At 35.7% G+C, this 18,928-nt stretch overlaps 1 protein-coding gene across 6 annotated transcripts in view; it reads right to left on the reverse strand.

Moving 5' to 3' along the window:
- Nucleotides 1-18,928, reverse strand: part of YTHDC2 (YTH N6-methyladenosine RNA binding protein C2) — an 83,263-nt gene that overhangs the window by 9,900 nt on the left and 54,435 nt on the right. For 5 of the 6 annotated variants that reach the window (XM_026015433.2, XM_072728809.1, XM_072728812.1 and 2 more), the window contains 5 exons: nucleotides 17,078-17,283; nucleotides 16,536-16,731; nucleotides 10,974-11,083; nucleotides 7,343-7,635; nucleotides 494-671 (listed from right to left, as the gene is read on the reverse strand). In XM_026015433.2, the coding sequence (XP_025871218.2) occupies nucleotides 494-671; nucleotides 7,343-7,635; nucleotides 10,974-11,083; nucleotides 16,536-16,731; nucleotides 17,078-17,283 (983 nt within the window). Of the gene's footprint in view, nucleotides 1-493; nucleotides 672-7,342; nucleotides 7,689-10,973; nucleotides 11,084-16,535; nucleotides 16,732-17,077; nucleotides 17,284-18,928 lie in introns of all 6 variants that reach the window. The other variant, XR_003237476.2, reaches the window with a different exon arrangement.

The following is an 18,928-nucleotide window of genomic DNA, read 5'->3' on the forward strand; positions in this document are numbered from 1 at the left end:
CTCAGTACCAACAACACAGGAAATAAAAAGTAAATGTACCCTAAACATTTGAACTCATTCATATTACAAATTTTTAAAGAGATACATAATTCTCAATTCCCTACATTTCTTATCTTCCTAACCCCACCCTATCTTGTACTTTTAATATAGTTACAAACCAAAACTAATTTGAGATCATCTTGTTATTTAACAAAAAATGATTCTAACAATATAAAAAGGAAATGGCAGACAGCTGAGTTACGTGCCATCAGTAAACGATCTGTTAGTTTTAAAACATGCCAAAATGGTGATAACTAGAAATCTTTGGCAAGCAGGAAGAACTAAAGCATTTATGCAAGATGTCTCAAGTTTTGCCAGATTCAATTTACATCTAGTACAAAGACCACGATTAGTAGTAAGCCAAAGTAGAATTGTTTTGTCATTTTGCTTCAATATGTAACGTGAAACGTGCTAGCAATCTGTTCCTTGCTACATCAATTTGTGGATACTCCACCTTTCCTGAGGATGGAGGAGAAGGACTAGCACAAGGACTTGGGTAGCTACTGCTGTCTGTAGATTTCACAGAAGATTGATCTGATCGGTCATCAGTGCTTCGTTTAGGATGTAAAATCCCTCTATCTTTGTACTTCTGAGGTGGGTGCAGTGCTGGAGATGGAGATTTCATCAACACTCTTGAGTGGGAAGAAAAAAACAGGATCAGTGACACACAAGTTCATACTACAAAGCAGATGCTGTTTCAAGCCAAAGTTCCAGTAGCGTTATGATATATGAAGTAGTATTTAAAAAGGGAATTTTCGGGATGCCTGGGTGACTCAGCAGTTGAGCATCTGCCTTTGGCTCAGGGCGTGATCCTGGTCTCAGGATCGAGTCCCACGTCTGGCTCCCTGCGAGGAGCCTGCTTCTCCCTCTGCCTATGTCTCTGCCTCTCTCTCTCTCTCTCTCTGTGGTCTCTCATGAAGAAATAAATAAATTTATTCAAAAAATAAAATAAATTAAATTAAAAAATAAAAAGGGAATTTTGTTCTTCTCTCACATTTAGAAGTTAAAAAACATCTAAGATATTAGGGTCCACTTACACAAATAATAGGTAAAAATATAATTTTAACAATCTGTAGAAATCTTTAAGTTAATGTTAACAAACACTCAAAGTATTATTTCCTTTACAAAATTCCTAACCTCCTATAAGATGCTATAGAAAGAAGAGGTCTTTAATAGTATATAATTATTTAAATACAGCTATGCTAATGGCCCTTAATAGAATATCACCCACTCTACTTCTCTCCCACTTTCATAGAATATCTTAAAGCCAAATAAAATATATTTTTAAAGTATACTAAAAAGTTACAGTATGATAAAGTATTAAAATACTGCTGGACTAGAGTCAGGAGAGAAGATTTCTAGGACAGTACTAAATTCACAACTAAGGTATGTGATCCTGGGCAAGTCTCTTATCTGAGCTTTAATTTATGTGTTAAATAAAAGGATTATACTAGATAAACCGTATGGTTCTTCTATTCTAAAATTCTATGAATAAGTGCAGCAAAGCTGGCAGTCAGGAATTTTACAATTTTCCTAAAAGTATAGGTCTTTGTGGAACAACCAGACATTAAAAAAAAAAAAAAAAAGACATTTGAATACTTCCTACTTCCTGAAGTCATGCAATACACAAAGTTCACAGCACCACCTATAAAATACACTTGCCAAAATAGTGGCTCTAATCAAACCCCAAGAACTATCTACCAGTTTACATAAAATACATGTGGTATGGCAACAAATAAGGCCAAGAAGAAACAGACAAACTCAGAATGTGGTATACCTCACAATACCACCAATGTATTTTCTTCAAAAAAATCAACAGAAAGAGTCCTAACTCTGGGAAACGAACTAGGGGTGGTGGAAAGGGAAGAGGGCGGGGGGTGGGGGTGAATGGGTGATGGGCACTGAGGGGGGCACTTGTCGGGATGAGCACTGGGTGTTATTCTGTATGTTGGCAAATTGAACACCAATAAAAAATAAATTTATTATTAAAAAAAAAATCAACAGAGAGGGCGCCTGGGTGACCCAGTCGGTTAAGTGTCTGCCTTGGGTCAGGTCACGATCCCAAGGTCTTGGGATCAAATCTGTGTTGGACTCCCTGCTTGGCAGGGAGTCTGCTTGTCCCTTTCCCTCTGCTCCTCCCCCAGCCCACTCATGTTCTCTCTCTCGCTCTCTCAAATAAAATTTAAAAAGTTAACAGAGGAACCGTTCTAGATCACAAGACTCAAGAAACAGGACACCCTGATACAATGCATGAGATCTCCCTGGAAGTTAATTCAAATAAATGTATAGTATGAGAACTGGGGAAATGATGATTTTACTGGGATTGATAATTGGATTTTGATTATATAGAAAACTTCCTCTATTTTTTTAAGTAGGCTCCACGCATAGTATGGAGCCCAACATGGGGCTTGAACTCACAACCCTGAGATCAAGACCTGAACCAAGATCAAGAGTTAGATGCTTAACTGACTGAGCCATCCCAAAATTACTCTATTTTTAAGACATGCATATTTAAACATGGAAGGGTAAAATGCCATGATGTATGGGATATATTTTGAAATATATAAATCAAAAAAGAAAGCCAAAGTGAACAAAAAAATTTGGTTAGATAGTGCAAACAGGTGAAAATCTTGGTAACTGCTGAATGTGGAATATGGAGTTCATTATGGCTTATCATTTAGTTTGCTGTGTTTAACAATATTTATAATAAATAAGTTTAAAACAAAAAAGGATGTGTTCAATAATTCATACATGTCCATAGAGACTTGCAATTATAATTATTCTTCCTTCAAAATAAGTTCAAACAGCTTATCTCCATGAGTCACTTCTCTTTCAGTAACTATCTTAGATCCAGGATTTTTCCATTCACAAATGAAATAAAATAGCAAAAGCCTAAAGATACTAACAAAAAACTATATAATGAACGCACATCTGAGTCATTAACAACCTCCTAAGAATGTAAAAAAAAACAACCTTTCAAGGGTTTTTACTCAAATTCGAACCACAATCCTATTGTTCTTACCTTGGCACGTTGGTGACCTGAAAATTAGGCAACAGAACTTAATGAGGGTAAAATCTTATTACAATGAAAATGTATTTTCCAGTCTACCTTTTGGTTTTCAAATTGATCTTTAAGTCTGAGCTCCATTCTAGCTTCCCTCTCTCATATTTGGCTTCCCTGGAAAATTTCATCCAGGTAGAAACAAAGCATTCTGTGAACCTCTCCACCTGAATTTTCATTTAAGTAGTTCTGACATGGAATTCATTTATCTCATTTCTCTTACAGAAGAGATGCACTTGTCCTCTGCCATCAAATTATTATTTAGAAAATGAAGGCAAAAAACACATTGGTTTGATTTTAGGATGGAATATGGGCAATTTCTATTATTTAAATAGTTTCTAAAACCATTTAAAATACTTTCAAAAAATGCTTTTATTAAAAGCAGTTATGTAATCTATATCTTACCACTGTAGAGTGAAACATTAACTATAAATACTTTCTCTCCAAGAAGTAATCTCACAAAAACTGTTAATTTCTCCCTTCAAAAATAAATCCTAAGAGTCCTCATTCTATTCCCCACAAAATCCATCAACTCCAGGCCTTAACTAATACTACCAAAAGTCTGAAGGTACATGAAATTCCAGATCTCACTGATCAACAGGTAAGAGAATGAAGATTGGGGGATCCCTGGGTGGCTCAGGGGTTTAGCGCCAGCCTTCAGCCCAGAGTGTGATCCTGGAGTCCCGGGATTGAGTCCCATATCGGGCTCCCTGCATGGAGCCTGCCTCTCCCTCTGCCTGTGTCTCTGCCTCTGTGTGTGTGTCTCTCCTGAATAAATAAAAATCTTAAAAAAAAAAAAAAAAAAAAAAAAAGAATGAAGAATGTCAGGCTACAACTTGTAAGGAAATGAAACTGCTTGGTCTTGATATATCATAGGGAAAAACGGAATTTATAAGCCAATATCTGAATTATAATATTACATTTAAGAATTTTAATTTTATTAATTTTATTAAATTTCTAATTTTTACTAAATAAGCATGTACTACTTTAAGAAAAAAGGAAGCTATTTTTTCGAAAACTGTGTGTGTGTGTCTTCAAAGGCAAGGGAAACAAAGGCAAAAATGAACTATTGGGACTTCGTCAAGATAGAGTTTCTTTTTTTGTTTTAGTTTTGTTGACTGTTTCCTTTCCGCAAAGGAAACAATCAACAAAAGTAAAAGGCAACCTACAGAATAGGGAAGATATTTGCAAAGGACTAGTATCCAAAGTCTATAAAGAACTTATCAAACTCAAAACTCCCCACAAAAACAATAATCCAGTCAAGAAATGGGCAGAAGACATGAACAGACATTTCTCCAAAGAAGACATACAAAAAGCACCAGACACATGGAAAAATGCTCCACATCACTTGGCATCAGGGAAATACAAATCAAAACCACAATGAGATACCACCTTGCAGCTGTTGGAATGGCTAAAATTAACAACTCAGGAAACAATAGATGTTGGCAAGGATGTGGAGAAAGAGGAACCCTCCTACAGTGTTGATGGGAATGCAAACTGGTGCAGAAACTCTGGAAAACAGTATGGAGGTTTCTCAAAAAGTTAAAAACAGAGCTACTCTACGACTCAGCAACTGCACTACTAGGTATATGCAAAGGATACAAACAGTGATTTGAAGGGGCACCCGCACCCCAATGTCCACAGCAGCCGTGCTCACAGTAGTCAAACTATGGGAAGAGCCCAGATGTCCATCGGCAGATAAATGGATAAAGAAGAGGTGGTGTATATATACAATAGAATATTACTTGGTCATCAAAAAAAAGAAATCTTACAATTTGCAATGACATGGATAGAACTAGAGGGTATAATGCTAAGCAAAATAAGTCAGAGATCATATGATCTCACTCATATGTGGAATTTAAGAAACAAAACAGACAAACATAGGAAAAGGAAAGGAATAATAACATAAGATGAAATAGAGAGGGAGACAAACCATAAGAGACTCTTAACTATAGGAAACAAACTGAAAGTTGCTGGAGGGGAGGGGAGTGGAGGGATTGGGTAACTGGGTGATGAGCATTACGGGGAGCACTTAATGTAATGAGCACTGGGTGTTATATGCAACTGATGAAGCACTAATTCTACCTCTGAAACTAATAATACACCATATGTCAATTAAATAAAATATTAAAATTTTTAATTAATGAATTTAAATAAAAATAAATTAAAATTTTTTAAATTACAAAAAAAGTGTTCATATACGTGAATATATGCACACACACACATATACATTTGCATTTATAAACACAGACACATACACACAACACACAGTCTCTATGAACCTAACAGATTTTTATAGATGGGCCTATGAATAACATTATCACATAACAATTTCTATGGAAAGCTATTCTCACATTCTAAACCACTGTTCAAGTAAGCTTTTAAAACAATCTTTTCAAAAAGTGGGTAGAGTCTATAAAGGAAATGTGCCTTTTACTCTTCTATTGTCCAATAGAGCCTATCTACATCAGAGAGAAACATTCAGGAACACACACAGTTTCCCTGGCAAATGACTGAATTTTTCCTCAAATGTTGAAGAACCTGGAAACCAGTATGTACTACTCCCCTTTCACTGAAATCTGACCTGATGAAGACTTATGCTTCATTCAATTATGCAAATCTGACCAAAAGAAGATACTAACAGCCCTATCAGATACTTAAAAAACAGTAAACATCACATATCTTTTATGTTTCCACTGTTTCTATTTTCAGTGGGTTTTTTTAAAGATTTTATTTATTTATTCAGGAGAGACACAGAGAGAGAAAGAGGCAGAGACACCGGCAGAGAGAGAAGCAGGTTCCATGCAGAGAGCCCTATATGGGCCTCAATCCTGGAACCCCAGGATCATGCCCTGGGCTGAAAGCAGGCGCCAAACCGCTGAGCCACCTAGGTGTCCCTATTTTCAATGTTTTTAACAATGAAATACTCTTACTACACAGACTTTCTACCAATATTGCCAAAACTAGCATCACAGACAAGAATATTGTCTTTGTGATGAATTCTAGCAGGGTAAAATGTTTTAACTGATATAAAGAAACTTTGATTCTAACATGTTTTGACACAAAGTATTTCTGAATCATGACCCAGTGATTCATTACAACTATTATATAATCAAAATATACTTTTAGATAAATAATTCAATTTAAGAGCTCTCCTATTATTGTTAATAATCACACAATAAATAAAAATATCACATTTAATTGCCAAATGCTGGAAAGAAAAGAATTTGGTTAAAGTGTAACAGATTTTGTCACTACAGTAAATTTATTTATTATATGCCTTCCTCAGAAGATAAACTCTCTGAAGGAAGAGATCTTGTCTAGTACACTACTGTATCTCTTACATCAAGCACACACGTTTAATGCATCACTCAATAAATGCATGAATAACTGATCTTCTGTAGGAATACTGTCAGCAATATTTTGACACCTAGGTAAGACTTGTGAGGAGGTTGTTCTTTTAAATGGCCACAGCCCGTACTTCTTGCTGTAGGATATCTGGGAAAGATATTACCTGACATATATCAACAAAAATACATAATTTTAAACTATTGGTAATTTTTTTAACAGACCCTAAACTTGTGAACTCTTGAAATTACACATTTTTACTTTTCCTTGATAAAAGAATTTCCTAATTAAATGACTCCTAAGATACGAGTAGCTTAAAATCTTTCATATTATCTTAATATTTATAAGAATATGTTTTGAAAGTATAAAACGTGAGGTTGCTGGGTGGTGCAGTCAGTTAAGTGTTCAATTCCTGGTTTTGGCTCAGCTTGTGATCTCAGGGACATCAGATCAAGCCCCGAGTCTGGCTCTGCACTCAGTGCAGTCTGCTTAAGACCCTCTCTTCCTCTGCCCCTGCTCAAATAAATAAATCCATTAAAAAAAAAAAAAGTAAAAGCTCTTCCCATTTTTACCATAACCTTTTTGTGTATTTTTTTTTAAGATTTTATTTTTTCATGAGAGACACACAGAGAGAGAGAGAGAGAGGCAGAGAAACAGGTCTCTCTAGAGAAGCAGGCTCCATGCAGGGAGCCTGACATAGAACTTGATTCTGGGTCTCCAGGATCATGCCCTGGGCTGAAGGTGGCACTAAACCGCTGAGCCACCTGGGCTGCCCTATTTGTGTTGTTTTAAAGTAATTTTTAAATAATATAAAAGCACATGATTCTATGATAAATAACTAATTTTCCTAGAGAAAATATCTCCCATTTTGATAAAATGTCACCAAATGTTTACCTTTCTGCAGTAGCAGACTCATCAGAAAATTCAGTATCTGCTGAAGTTTTCCTACTGTTATTTGACCTCCAAGAAGATGCCAGGGGAAGTTCTTCTGAAGACATAGGCCTTGGCCTCTGACCTATTCCAGATGGCTGTTGTAAACCTGCAGACTGTTCTTCAGTGCTCAGAACAGCTATAATGGCTCTTATGGTAGCTTCATCAACTTGAGACCAAGGTTTAGACGGAGCTCTCATTCGGCGTAAAAATAAGCTGTGCCACTTCTGTCTGAGTTGCAGCAATAAACTGGCTGCCTGTAATACAACAGTTTCTTCAGTTCAAGTAGATCCAAAAATGTATACCCTCCCTGCAAAACATCCATTTATTAGTGAAGGTCTGCAACTGTTTCCAAAGGATACTTTGCCACTTGTCAGGAAGTAACGTATTCCATTCTTTTTGTTGCACAAATGAGATAAAGTTTCTTATTTATCTAATTTGAGGCACTAGACACAAAATCACATGAAATAGTTCAATTGAAGAGATACCAAATAATGTGTGGTAGAGTGTGAGTAAAACTGGAAAAGTAGCAGCAGAGTAAATAAAGAAAAATACATTTAGTTCCATTTATAGTTTTAGTGCCTGTAGAACATCCAAATGTTCTACAGTCCACCAAGCTAGATATATAGACAGACTCGGGAGTCATCAGTGCATAAATGGTTACTAAATCTACACGCGTCAGTAAGGTCCCCAGAGATTGTGCAGAGACATGAAAACAGCAGAGGAAAGCCCAGAGTACTGGAGAGTATCTAACATTTAAGGCACAAACATATACAGAAGAGTCCGTGAAAGAACCTAAAAAGAAATGACTTTTTGAGGAAGAAGAATCAAAAAGATTAATGTCACAGTAACTTGTGACAAAGTTGGGACAGGAGTGAGGAAGAAGTGGGGAAGGGCAGAATGACATAAGGAAGAGTAGGGACAACAGCTCCTAACATGAGGGGAAGGATGAACTCAAAGACAGCAGGCTGGCCTTGACCACGTGGGAGACATGCTGACCTTGGCCAGGGCAGGTCTAGTGAAGGGAAGGGCTGATGCAAATGAAAGTGGGATTCCAGTAGGCTGAAGTGATGAGTGACCATAAAAAATTTGTAAAAACATAAGCCTAGCCAGTTGTCAACTACTGACAGCTTAACTGACCACCCTTCCCCCTACCCAACAAAAGAAAAAGGATATAGAATGATCTTTTAAAAATACAGCTGGAGCTTTTACCAGAATCTATCTTTTGTAATTATGTATCCTACTTAAGGCACAAAAGGCTGAAAAAAGCAAGGATTCATTAACTCTCTGAATCTATTAAATACTAACAGTTGACCACTACAAGTGGTTCAATGACCTAAGAGTCACATCGCATCAACTTTTTCCCTGTTGTAGTTTCTAAAATTGTTGACTTTTAGCTGTCTGACAGATTCAAAGCAAAATAATCATGCCATTATTTAGTCCTGGAGTTCAAGACTAAATGTTGATGTGAAAAATTATTGTAGTAAACTTTTAAAATAACAAAGAAACTTTGGGACGCCTGGGTGGCTCAGCAGTTGAGCACCTGCCTTCAGCCCAGGGCATAATCCCTGAGTCACACGACCAAGTCCCACACTGGGCTCCCTACATGGAGCCTGCTTCTCCCTCTGCCTGTGTCTCTGCCTCTCTCTCTGTCTCTCATCAATAAATAAATAAAATCTTAAAAAAAAAAAAAAAAAAAGAAAAAGAAACCTTAAGCTCTATTTTAGCCAAATGATGAAATGGAATCTGAAATTATATTAGAACACTTTCCTTGTCTTCAAACTATTTGGTGTAACAGAATATTGATATACAGCTTGGTGGATTTCACCACTTAATGCACATTCTTCTCCTTTCCTTCCCCCAATAATATGCATACCAGAAAATGTGCGTTTGTCTAAGGAATTATTTTGTTTGCTACCATTTAACGAATCTAAAAATTTTGAGTAAATGTACCTCAGTCTAATCAGATTTTTTATAACTACACTTAAAACCCTTAATTCCTGGGGATCCCTCGGTGGCTCAGCGGTTTGGCGCCTGCCTTTGGCCCAGGGCATGATTCTGGAGTACCGGGATAGAGTCCCGCATCAGGCTCCTTGCATGGAGCCTGCTTCTCCCTCTGCCTGTGTCTCTGCCTCTCTCTCTCTCTCTCTCTCTCTCTGTCTATCATGAATAAATAAAACCTTTAAATATATAAAGTATTAATACTTAAAAAAAAAAACCTTAATTCCTGAGGCACCTGAGTGGCTCAGTCAGTTAGGTGTCTGACTCTTGATTTTGGCTGAGATTGTGATCTCAGGGTCATGAGATAGAGCCCCGCATCAGACTCTGACCTCAGCGGGGTGTCTGCTTGAGATTCTCTCCCTTCCCCTTTGTCCTTCCCCTGCTAATGTGCATTCTTTTCCTTCCTTAATCTTAAAAAAACAAACAAACAAAAAAAAAAAAACAGTTAATTCCTATTTCTGTGTATTCACAGGTGTGACTGCTATCAGGAAGTAAAAATTTATTACTCTGGGTATTCCCTAGCCAAATACACAAAGTTCTTGTTTAGCAAGCATATACTGCTCCTCATCTCTTTCCTCCAGCTCTTGCAGGGTCCTGGGATCCCTAAAATACTTTGAAAATACACCTTGATCCATGGATTAAATCATAATCTAAGTGAATGTGTTGATATTTTATGGATCAGATCCACATAAATGAGAATATAGCATATATCTGGCTATTCTTAGTTATCTAATACCTTATTTTTTTCATTAATTATATAACAACATCATTTTGTAACTTGAAACAAACTGATTTTGAATCATTAAATGTGTCAAGCATCTGCATTAACTGATTTGATGGCATAGTTAAATAATGTTCTACCCCTTTCATTACTATTCCAACAGGAGAAAACTATGCAGATAGATTAAGGTAACAATATAGTAGATTTGAATATCTTGAAATAAATAAAGAGAGAGAGAGAGAGAGAGATGGAATGAAGGGAAGGCTTTGTCAAGAACGTCTTTAATTTGGGGACACTTGTGGCTCAGTGGTTTAGCATCTGCCTTCAGCCCAGGGCGTGATCCTGGAGTCCAGGGACTGAGTCCCACATTGGGCTCCCTGCATGGAGCCTGCTTCTCCCTCTGCCTATGTCTCTGCCTCTCTCTCTCTCTCTCTCTCTGTGTCTCTCATGAATAAATAAATAAAATCTTTAAAAAAAAAAAAAAAGAACGTCTTTCATTTGAAAAAAGACATTCAATTTTCCCAATTTGGAGATACACAAAAAGAGAAAACAGAATGAACTCATATCTTTCTCTTACAGAGTTATATGAAATACAGGGAGTTCTTGGATACCACCCAACACTCACTATTTTCTTATATATACAGAAATACTCAAATATTTCTGTGCTTAAATATGAGCCACCCTGAGGCTTTTCAAATCCTTTATTTAAATAAACCCCAGTATGTCAGAATGCACAGGGGCCCTATGAAAACTGAAACTTTATTCTCTAATACTAAGAGCTCAATAGTAAAGGCATCATTTTCATCATACTGATATGTTAAATCATACTCACTGAATAAAAGAAACTTACCACACTACTGAAAAGCAACTTACCTCAGGGTCTAGTTTGAAATTGAGCCACTCATCAAGTTTCAAAGCTGCCAAATTAGCAGTAGTTCTATCTTCCGTTTCACTATCACTACTGTCATTAGGAATACCATCCACTGTTCAAACACATATTGAAAGGAAAAATTTCACTTTTACCATCTCATAGCAAAAGACGTAGACACAGACATTCCATATTTACATAAATCCTCCTGACATGCTAACAGTTTGGGTGGGAGTTCTCCAAATCCAAGAGTTTACAAATTAAGTCTCAATATTTATAAAAAGGGGGAAAAGACATTTTAAAGACTATAATCTCGGGCAGCCCTGGTGGCGCAGCGGTTTGGCGCCACCTGCAGTCCAGGGTGTGATCCTGGAGACCCAGGATAGAGTCCCTTGTTGGGCTCCCTGTGTGGAGCCTGCTTCTCCCTCTGCCTGTGTCTCTACCTCTCTCTCTGTGTGTCTCTCATGAATAAATAAATAAAATCTTTAAAAAAATAAAAAATAATAATAAAGACTATAACCTCTAATCAAAATGCAACAAAATGGGCAGCCTGGGTGGCTCAGCAGTTTTATGCTGCCTTCAGCCCAGGGCATGATCCTGGAGTCCCAGGATCAAGTCCCACATCAGGCTCCCTGCATGGAGCCTGCTTCTCCCTCTGCCTGTGTCTCTGCCTCTGTGTGTGTGTGTGTCTCTCATGAATAAATAAAAATTAAAAATCTAAAAAAAAAAAAAGCAAAATTTAAAAAAAGAACTTAAAAATCAAAACACAATATTTAAATAATAACTGGATGAAGAAAACTAAGAATAAAGAAGGGAATGAAAATACTATAAATCAAGAAATACTCATGTAAATTCACAGGTTTCAATTTAAAAGAAGAAAAGGAGATGTGGTGCCTAGGTGGCTCAGTTGGTTAAGTGGCCAACTCTTGATCTCATCTCAGGTCTTGATCTTGGAGTCATGAGTTTGGGCCCCATGGTGGATGTAGAGATTCTTTAAATAAACATTTTTTTAAAAAGGTAAAGATGCCAAATATAATATGCTTATCATGTGGCTTCCTAAAAAGAAATAAAGACAATTTAATAAATGGAGGGGAAAGGTGAGAAATACAATAACTGAAATGAAATATAGGGATGCCCAGGTGACTCAGGGGTTGAGCGCCTGCCTTCGGCCCAGGACATGATCCCGGAATCCTGGGATCGAGTCCCACGCTGGGCTCCCTGCATGGAGCCTGCTTCTCTCTCTGACTGTGTCTGCCTCTGTGTGTGTGTCTCTCATGAATAAATAAAATCTTTAAAAAAAAAGAAATGAAATATAAACTAAAGAGAATCAACATCAGATTAGATGATGTAGAACAGATCAGTGATCTGGAAGAGGGTAGTAGAAATCACTTAAGATAAACAGCAAAAAGAAAAAACTTTTAAAAATTAGAATAGAAAAAAAAATTAGAATAGATTAAAGGGATCTCTAAGATAATATCAAGTATCAAGTATATTGTATTAATATCTAATACAATATCTAATATTTGTATTAGATGGGTCTCAGAAGAAGAGAAAGTAGGGAAGGGGAGAAGCTTTATGTGAAGAAACTAGAGCCAAAAACTTCCCTAACCTGGGAAAAGAAATATACATTCAGGTCCAATAAGCACAAAGAGCTCCAAACAAGATAAGCCCAAAGAGGTCCACCGAACACATAATTAAAAGGTCAAAAAGTAAAGATAAGGAGAAAGGAAAACCATAAAAGCAGCAAGAGAAAAACAATTAGTTATATACAATGGAAACTCTTTAAGGCTATCAGCTGATTTTTCAGCAGAAACTTTGCAGACCAGAGGAAACGGGCATGATATATATTCAAAGTGCTGAAAGAAAAAAGTTACAACCAAGCATATTCTACCCTGCAAGATTATCATTCAGAATTGAAGCATAGACAAAGCTTCCCAAATAAAACCTAAAGGAGTTCATGACCACTAGTCTGGCCTTACAAGAAATGTTAAAGGGATTTCTTTAATCAGAAAAGTAAAGGCCATAATTAAAAGAGAATTATGAAAGAAAAAATATCACTGGTGAAAATAAACATATAGTGAAGGTAGTAGATCAATGACTTATAAAGCTGGTATGAAAACTAAAGCCAAGATTACTAAAATAATCTTTACCTACACTAATTACTTAAGGGATATGTAAAATAAGAAGATAAAAATATGATGCCAAAAACATTAAATGTGGGGTGAGGGAATAAAAATATCACTTTTAGAATGTGTCCAAACTTATGCAAATACCAACTTAAAATAGACTGCTGTATACACAGGTTGTTATATATAAACCCCAAGGTAACCACAATCAAAAAATCTATAAAAATCTACGCACCCAACATATAAAGCATCTAAACATATAAATCGAAAGGCAGACATAAGGGAGAAATTAACAGTCACACAATAACAGTAAAGAAACACAGCACCCACTTATAGCAATGGATAGATCATCCAGGCAGAAAATCAGTAAGGGCTTAACACATTAGGCCAAAAACAAACAAACAAACAAACAAACAAACAAAACATTAGGCCAGATATACTTAAGAGATATATACAGAATATTCCATCCAAACACAGCAAAATACACAATCTTTTCAAGTGCACATGAAACATTCTCCAGGATATACCATGTATTAAGCCACAAAACAAGTTTCAATATTTTAAGAAGACTGAAATTGTATCAAGCTCCTTTCTAACTACAATGGTATGAAACTAGAAATCAATTATAAGATAAACTGAAAAAACACAAACACATAAAGCCTAAACAACAGGCTACTAAACAAACAATGGGCTGAAGAAGAAATCAAAAAATACCTGGAGACAAATAAAAATGGAAACTCTACACTCTGAAATCTATGGGATGCAGCAGAAGTTGTTCCAAGAGGGAAGTTTATGTGATATAGGCCTACCTCAAGAAGGAACAAAAATTTCTAACAATCTAACTTTATAACTAAAGGAACTAGAAAGAGAACAAAGCCCCCAGTTAGTAGAAGGAAATAACAAAGATCAAAGCAAAAATAAATAAGGGAATAAAACACAACAGGTCAAAAAAAAAAAAACACACACACAACAGAAAAGATCAATGAAACTAAGAGCCGGTTCTTTCAAAAGATAAACAAAATGATTAACCTTTAAACAAACTTATCAAGAAAAAGAGAGAAGGCCCAAACAAATAAAATCAGAAATGAAAGTGAAGTTACAACCAACACCACAGAAATACAAAAGGATTGTAAGACAGTACTACAAAAAAATTATACACCAAAACATTGGACAACCTGGAAGAAATGGATAAATTCCTAGAAACATAGAATCTTCCAAGATGGGATCAGGAAGAAGTAGAAAATGTGAACAGACCAATTACTAGTAATGAAATTGAATCAGTAATCAAAAAACTCCCAACCAACAAAAGTCTAGGCTTCACAAGTGAATTCTACCAAACATTTAAGAAGAGTTAATACCTATCCTTCTCAAACTATTTCAAAAAACTGAGAGGAAGGAATGATTCCTAACTCATTCAACAATGCCAATATTACCCTGATTATCAAAACCAGACAAAGATGACACACAAAAAAGAAAATTACAGGTGAATATCCCTGATGAACACAGATGCAAAATTCCTCAATAAAATATTAGCAAACTGAATTCAACAATACATTAAAAGGATTATACACCACCATCAAGAGGGATTTATTCTAGGGATGCAAGGATGTTTCAACATCTGCAAATCAATGTAATTTACCACATTAACAAAATGAAAGATAAAAATTTTATAACCATCTCAAGAAACGCAGAAAAAACATTTCACAAAATTTAATTTCCATTTATGATAAAAACTCTCAACAAAGTGAGAACATACCTCAACATAATAAAGGTCATATATGATAAACCCACAGCTAACATCACACTCAGCAGTCAAAAGCGGAAAGCCTTTCCAGTAAGATCAAGAACAAGACAAGGATGCCCACTCTCACACTTTTATTCAATATAGTCTTAGAAGTCCTAGACACAGCAATCAGACAAGGGGAAAAAAAAGGCATCCAAATTAAGGAAGAATTAAAACTGTCACTATTTGCAGATGACATAGAAAACCCTTAAGATTCAGATAGTAATTACACTTATCATAGTGAGCATTTCATAACATACATAAATGTTGCACCACTATCTTCTAAACCTGAAGTTAATATAATATTGCATATCAACTATAGCTGTTTAATTTTTAAAAATCATTCAGAAAACTACCACAGCCAAAATCCTGAAAATTGTTAATGACCCCTCCCTTTCATTTAACCACCCATTCAATCCAGCAGTTACGAGTAACTCCAAAATAATTTTGAATCTACTTCTCTTCCTATCAGCTGAAACCATTGTAGTTCTGAATCATCATTATCTATCATTAAGACCACTCACTGCAAAAGCCTCCAACCTGCCTCCTTCCTTCCATTCTTACCCCTTCAACAATCCATTCTCACAGCTAGAATGATCTTTTTAAATATAAATTACATCATGTCACTCTCTTACTTAAAATCCTTCAATGTCTTCCCTTGCATTTACCATGGCTTACAAGTTCATGCCTTTCTTTCAACATTATCTTATCCCCACTCTCCCCTTGATCATTATGCTCCCAATCCCATAACCTTTGTCAGTTCCTAGAACATTTCCTAGTGGAGAATCATGGCCCTTTGCCATCTTCTCCTATTTCTATATCTTCACACGACTAGGAGCTTCTCATACTTTAGGAACTCATACTCAAATCACATTGCCTCAGAGAAATTAGTTCCAACGTCTCTTTCTAAAGTAGGTCACCACTAAGGCAATCCTCTTTAATTCCTTCATGGTACAATGAAGATTATTTACTTTTTTGCTGTTTACCCCAACTACAATGTAAACTCCTAAGACAGAAACACCTTGTCTATACTGTTTTCTGTTACATCGTCAATGCCTAACTCAACAGCTGACATAGAGGAGCTGACCTATATTTGCTTCACTGAATAGCAAAAAATTGAAAATAAGCAAGATGGTTAAGTGTAAAGGAACATTTTAAATGCATTATGCCACTGTTAAGTGATAGAATATTCTGCAGCCCTTAATATAAAGTATTTTTGAAAATGTATATTCCATCCAATGAAAATAGCAAAATGCAAAATAAATTAAAATACATAAAACTTTTTAAATGTTACATAATATTCTCAAAATAGTATTAAAAAATGTTTGCATAAGGGAAATGGGATCATGGGTTACTATTATTTCCCTTAAACAATGACCTTTATGTTAATTAATTAATTTAAATTAACATTTAATTTCAAGTGGGAGAGAAAAGTGAACTTCCTATCAGTAAGATTAATCAAAAATACACAAATCAATAACAAGTTACCTTAGAAATCAATTTTTAAAACTGAGGTACACTTTAGTATTTTCTAATCAGTCCTAATATATCAAAAGAGAATTACTACTGCATAAATTTTTTGAATTTCAATTTTTATTTGATCTAGTAAAAACATATTTCATTTCAAACCGATTTTTATTTCCTTATAATACAATTACCTCGAAATGATGAAGGTTCTTGAAGAGCATTACTTGCCAACCTAGCTGGTCCACAGAATACCAATACAGTAACAGGTGTCACTGCTGAACAACATCTAATATTAGCTATTCTATGGGCTCTGGTCATTTCATCATAAATAAGCCAATCTGTAGGCAGTGCCTGAATTGCTGCAGCCTGACCATTGGCTGGAGGAATCTATTAAAAATATAAATCAAAAAATTGTTAACTCTATTTATCAACCACCTAGTTTTCTGGTAATACTTTTAAACTGTAAGAAGTCCCCCAAAGCAACAGATAGTGAATATTAGTAGTCACACAAAAATTAAAGCAAGTCACTGCTCATGCAGCTGGAACACAAGTCTTACATTACCTCTTCCAATTCTAAGATTTCATCAAAATTTTGTTCCAATGTTGAATTATACATATATAACCAATTAATTTCTTAAAGCAGATTGGTATTTCGAGCATTTTTTGTTGATTTTCAACTATGTAAATTAGATTAGTTTCACCTCAAGGCCTAAAAGCATTAAAAATGTTTTACCTTTTTATACTGAGGCTGACTGAGAACCGAAGTGGGATGAAACCGAACTTTTTTCTCCTTTGGCCCTGTCAACACTACATTCTCTCTGTCCACATGGACTAAATTAGGATACATGCCTGCCACCAACGCAGCTTTAACAACAGCCCAGTTCTCAGAATTTGTGTTAACATCTCGAATGTCACCACCACCTCGAGCTCTAACAAAACCTTAGAGGAAAAAAAAAAAAAAACTTTTTCTATTGTGCACAATATATTTTGAAGCACATGCATTTTTTACAAAACTGTATAACCCAGATAAGTTTAATGATATTCAAATTCCACAATAATTAATAAAGTCTCCTCTAGAAAAAATAAGTGGGAAATATCAGAAAGGGAGACAGAACATGAAAGACTCCTAACTCTGGGAAACGAAGTAGGGGTTGTGGAGGGGGAGGGGGGCGGGGGGTGAGGGTGACTCGGTGGCAGGCACTGAGGTGGGCACTTGACAGGATGAGTACTGGGTGTTATTCTGTATGTTGACAAATTGAACACCAATAAAAATAAATTTATTTTAAAAAAATAAAATAAAGTCTCCTCTAAAAAGTTTATAATACAGAATCAATGTTCTAAGAAGGTTTAGGTTTGCTCAGGCTAAAGTAAATAGGAGATCTATTGGGGACTTAAGGACTTTTAAATATATATATATTCTTGCTATAAAGTTCTTCATAAGCTGCTATCAGAAATGTACTACAAGGGGCAGCCCGGGTGGCTCAGCAGTTTAGCGCTGCCTTCGGCCCAGGGCATGATCCTAGAGACCCACGATCGAGTCCCAAGTTGGGCTCCCTGCATGGAGCCTGCTTCTCCCTCTGCCTGTGTCTCTGCCTCTCTCTCTCTCTCTCTCTCTGTCTGTATCTCTCATAAATAAATAAAATATTTTTTAAAAAAAGAAAAAAAGAAATGTACTATAATTTAAAAAAAAAGAAATGTATTGAAATCAGAGATGAAAAGCTAAACCTTTCCTCTTACTGGTGTTAATAACATTTTGGTTATGACAGACATGAATTCTGGAGTAAAGACAAGTAAAAAATTCTTGCTTGAATTTCCAAAGTCCTTGGGATTTCCCAACATTTGAGACAACTCTAAATCCCTTTGGTTTGCTCTTTATATTATTACTTTGTCACGTTAGCTTATCCATCCATGCATCCAAACTCTAGTACACTTCTTTGACTATTGTCAATGAACTATGTACTATGCTAATCAAAAGGAAATTTAAAGAAACAACTCAAAAATAACAATACTGTCATTCTCTTTAAAAAAAAAAAGGGGGGGGGGATCCCTGGGTGGCGCAGTGGTTTAGCGCCTGCCTTTGGCCCAGGGCTTGATCCTGGAGACCCGGGATCAAATCCCACATCGGGCTTCTGGTGCATGGAGCCTGCTTCTCCCTCTGCCTGTGTCTCTGCCTCTCTCTCTCTCTGTGTGACTATCATAAGTAAATAAATTTTTTAAAAAAATTTTTTTTAAATAAAAAGTATAAAAAGTAAGTACTTTTACTTACTTTACTTTTAAGTAAAAAGTATAAAAAGTGCTTTTTTATAAAAAAAGCACCTCAAAGATTACTGGCTGTTTTATGTCCAAAAATATGAAGACCAGCATTTTTATCAATCTACTTACATATTTAAATCTATTTCACAGAGTTAATTATTTAATAGTGATAATACAGAACTACAATATCCAAATTGATTTTTGCCAACAAATATACTATAAATTGCTCTCTACGGTATCAAAAGGTATTCGTATACTTCTCAGCTTCAGCTTCTACAATATCATTTTTTTAACCAACAAAGAAAAGCTGAGATCACATAGTAGTCTACAA

This window comes from Vulpes vulpes, chromosome 12 (genome assembly GCF_048418805.1).
Source record: "Vulpes vulpes isolate BD-2025 chromosome 12, VulVul3, whole genome shotgun sequence".
Lineage (NCBI taxonomy): Eukaryota > Metazoa > Chordata > Mammalia > Carnivora > Canidae > Vulpes > Vulpes vulpes.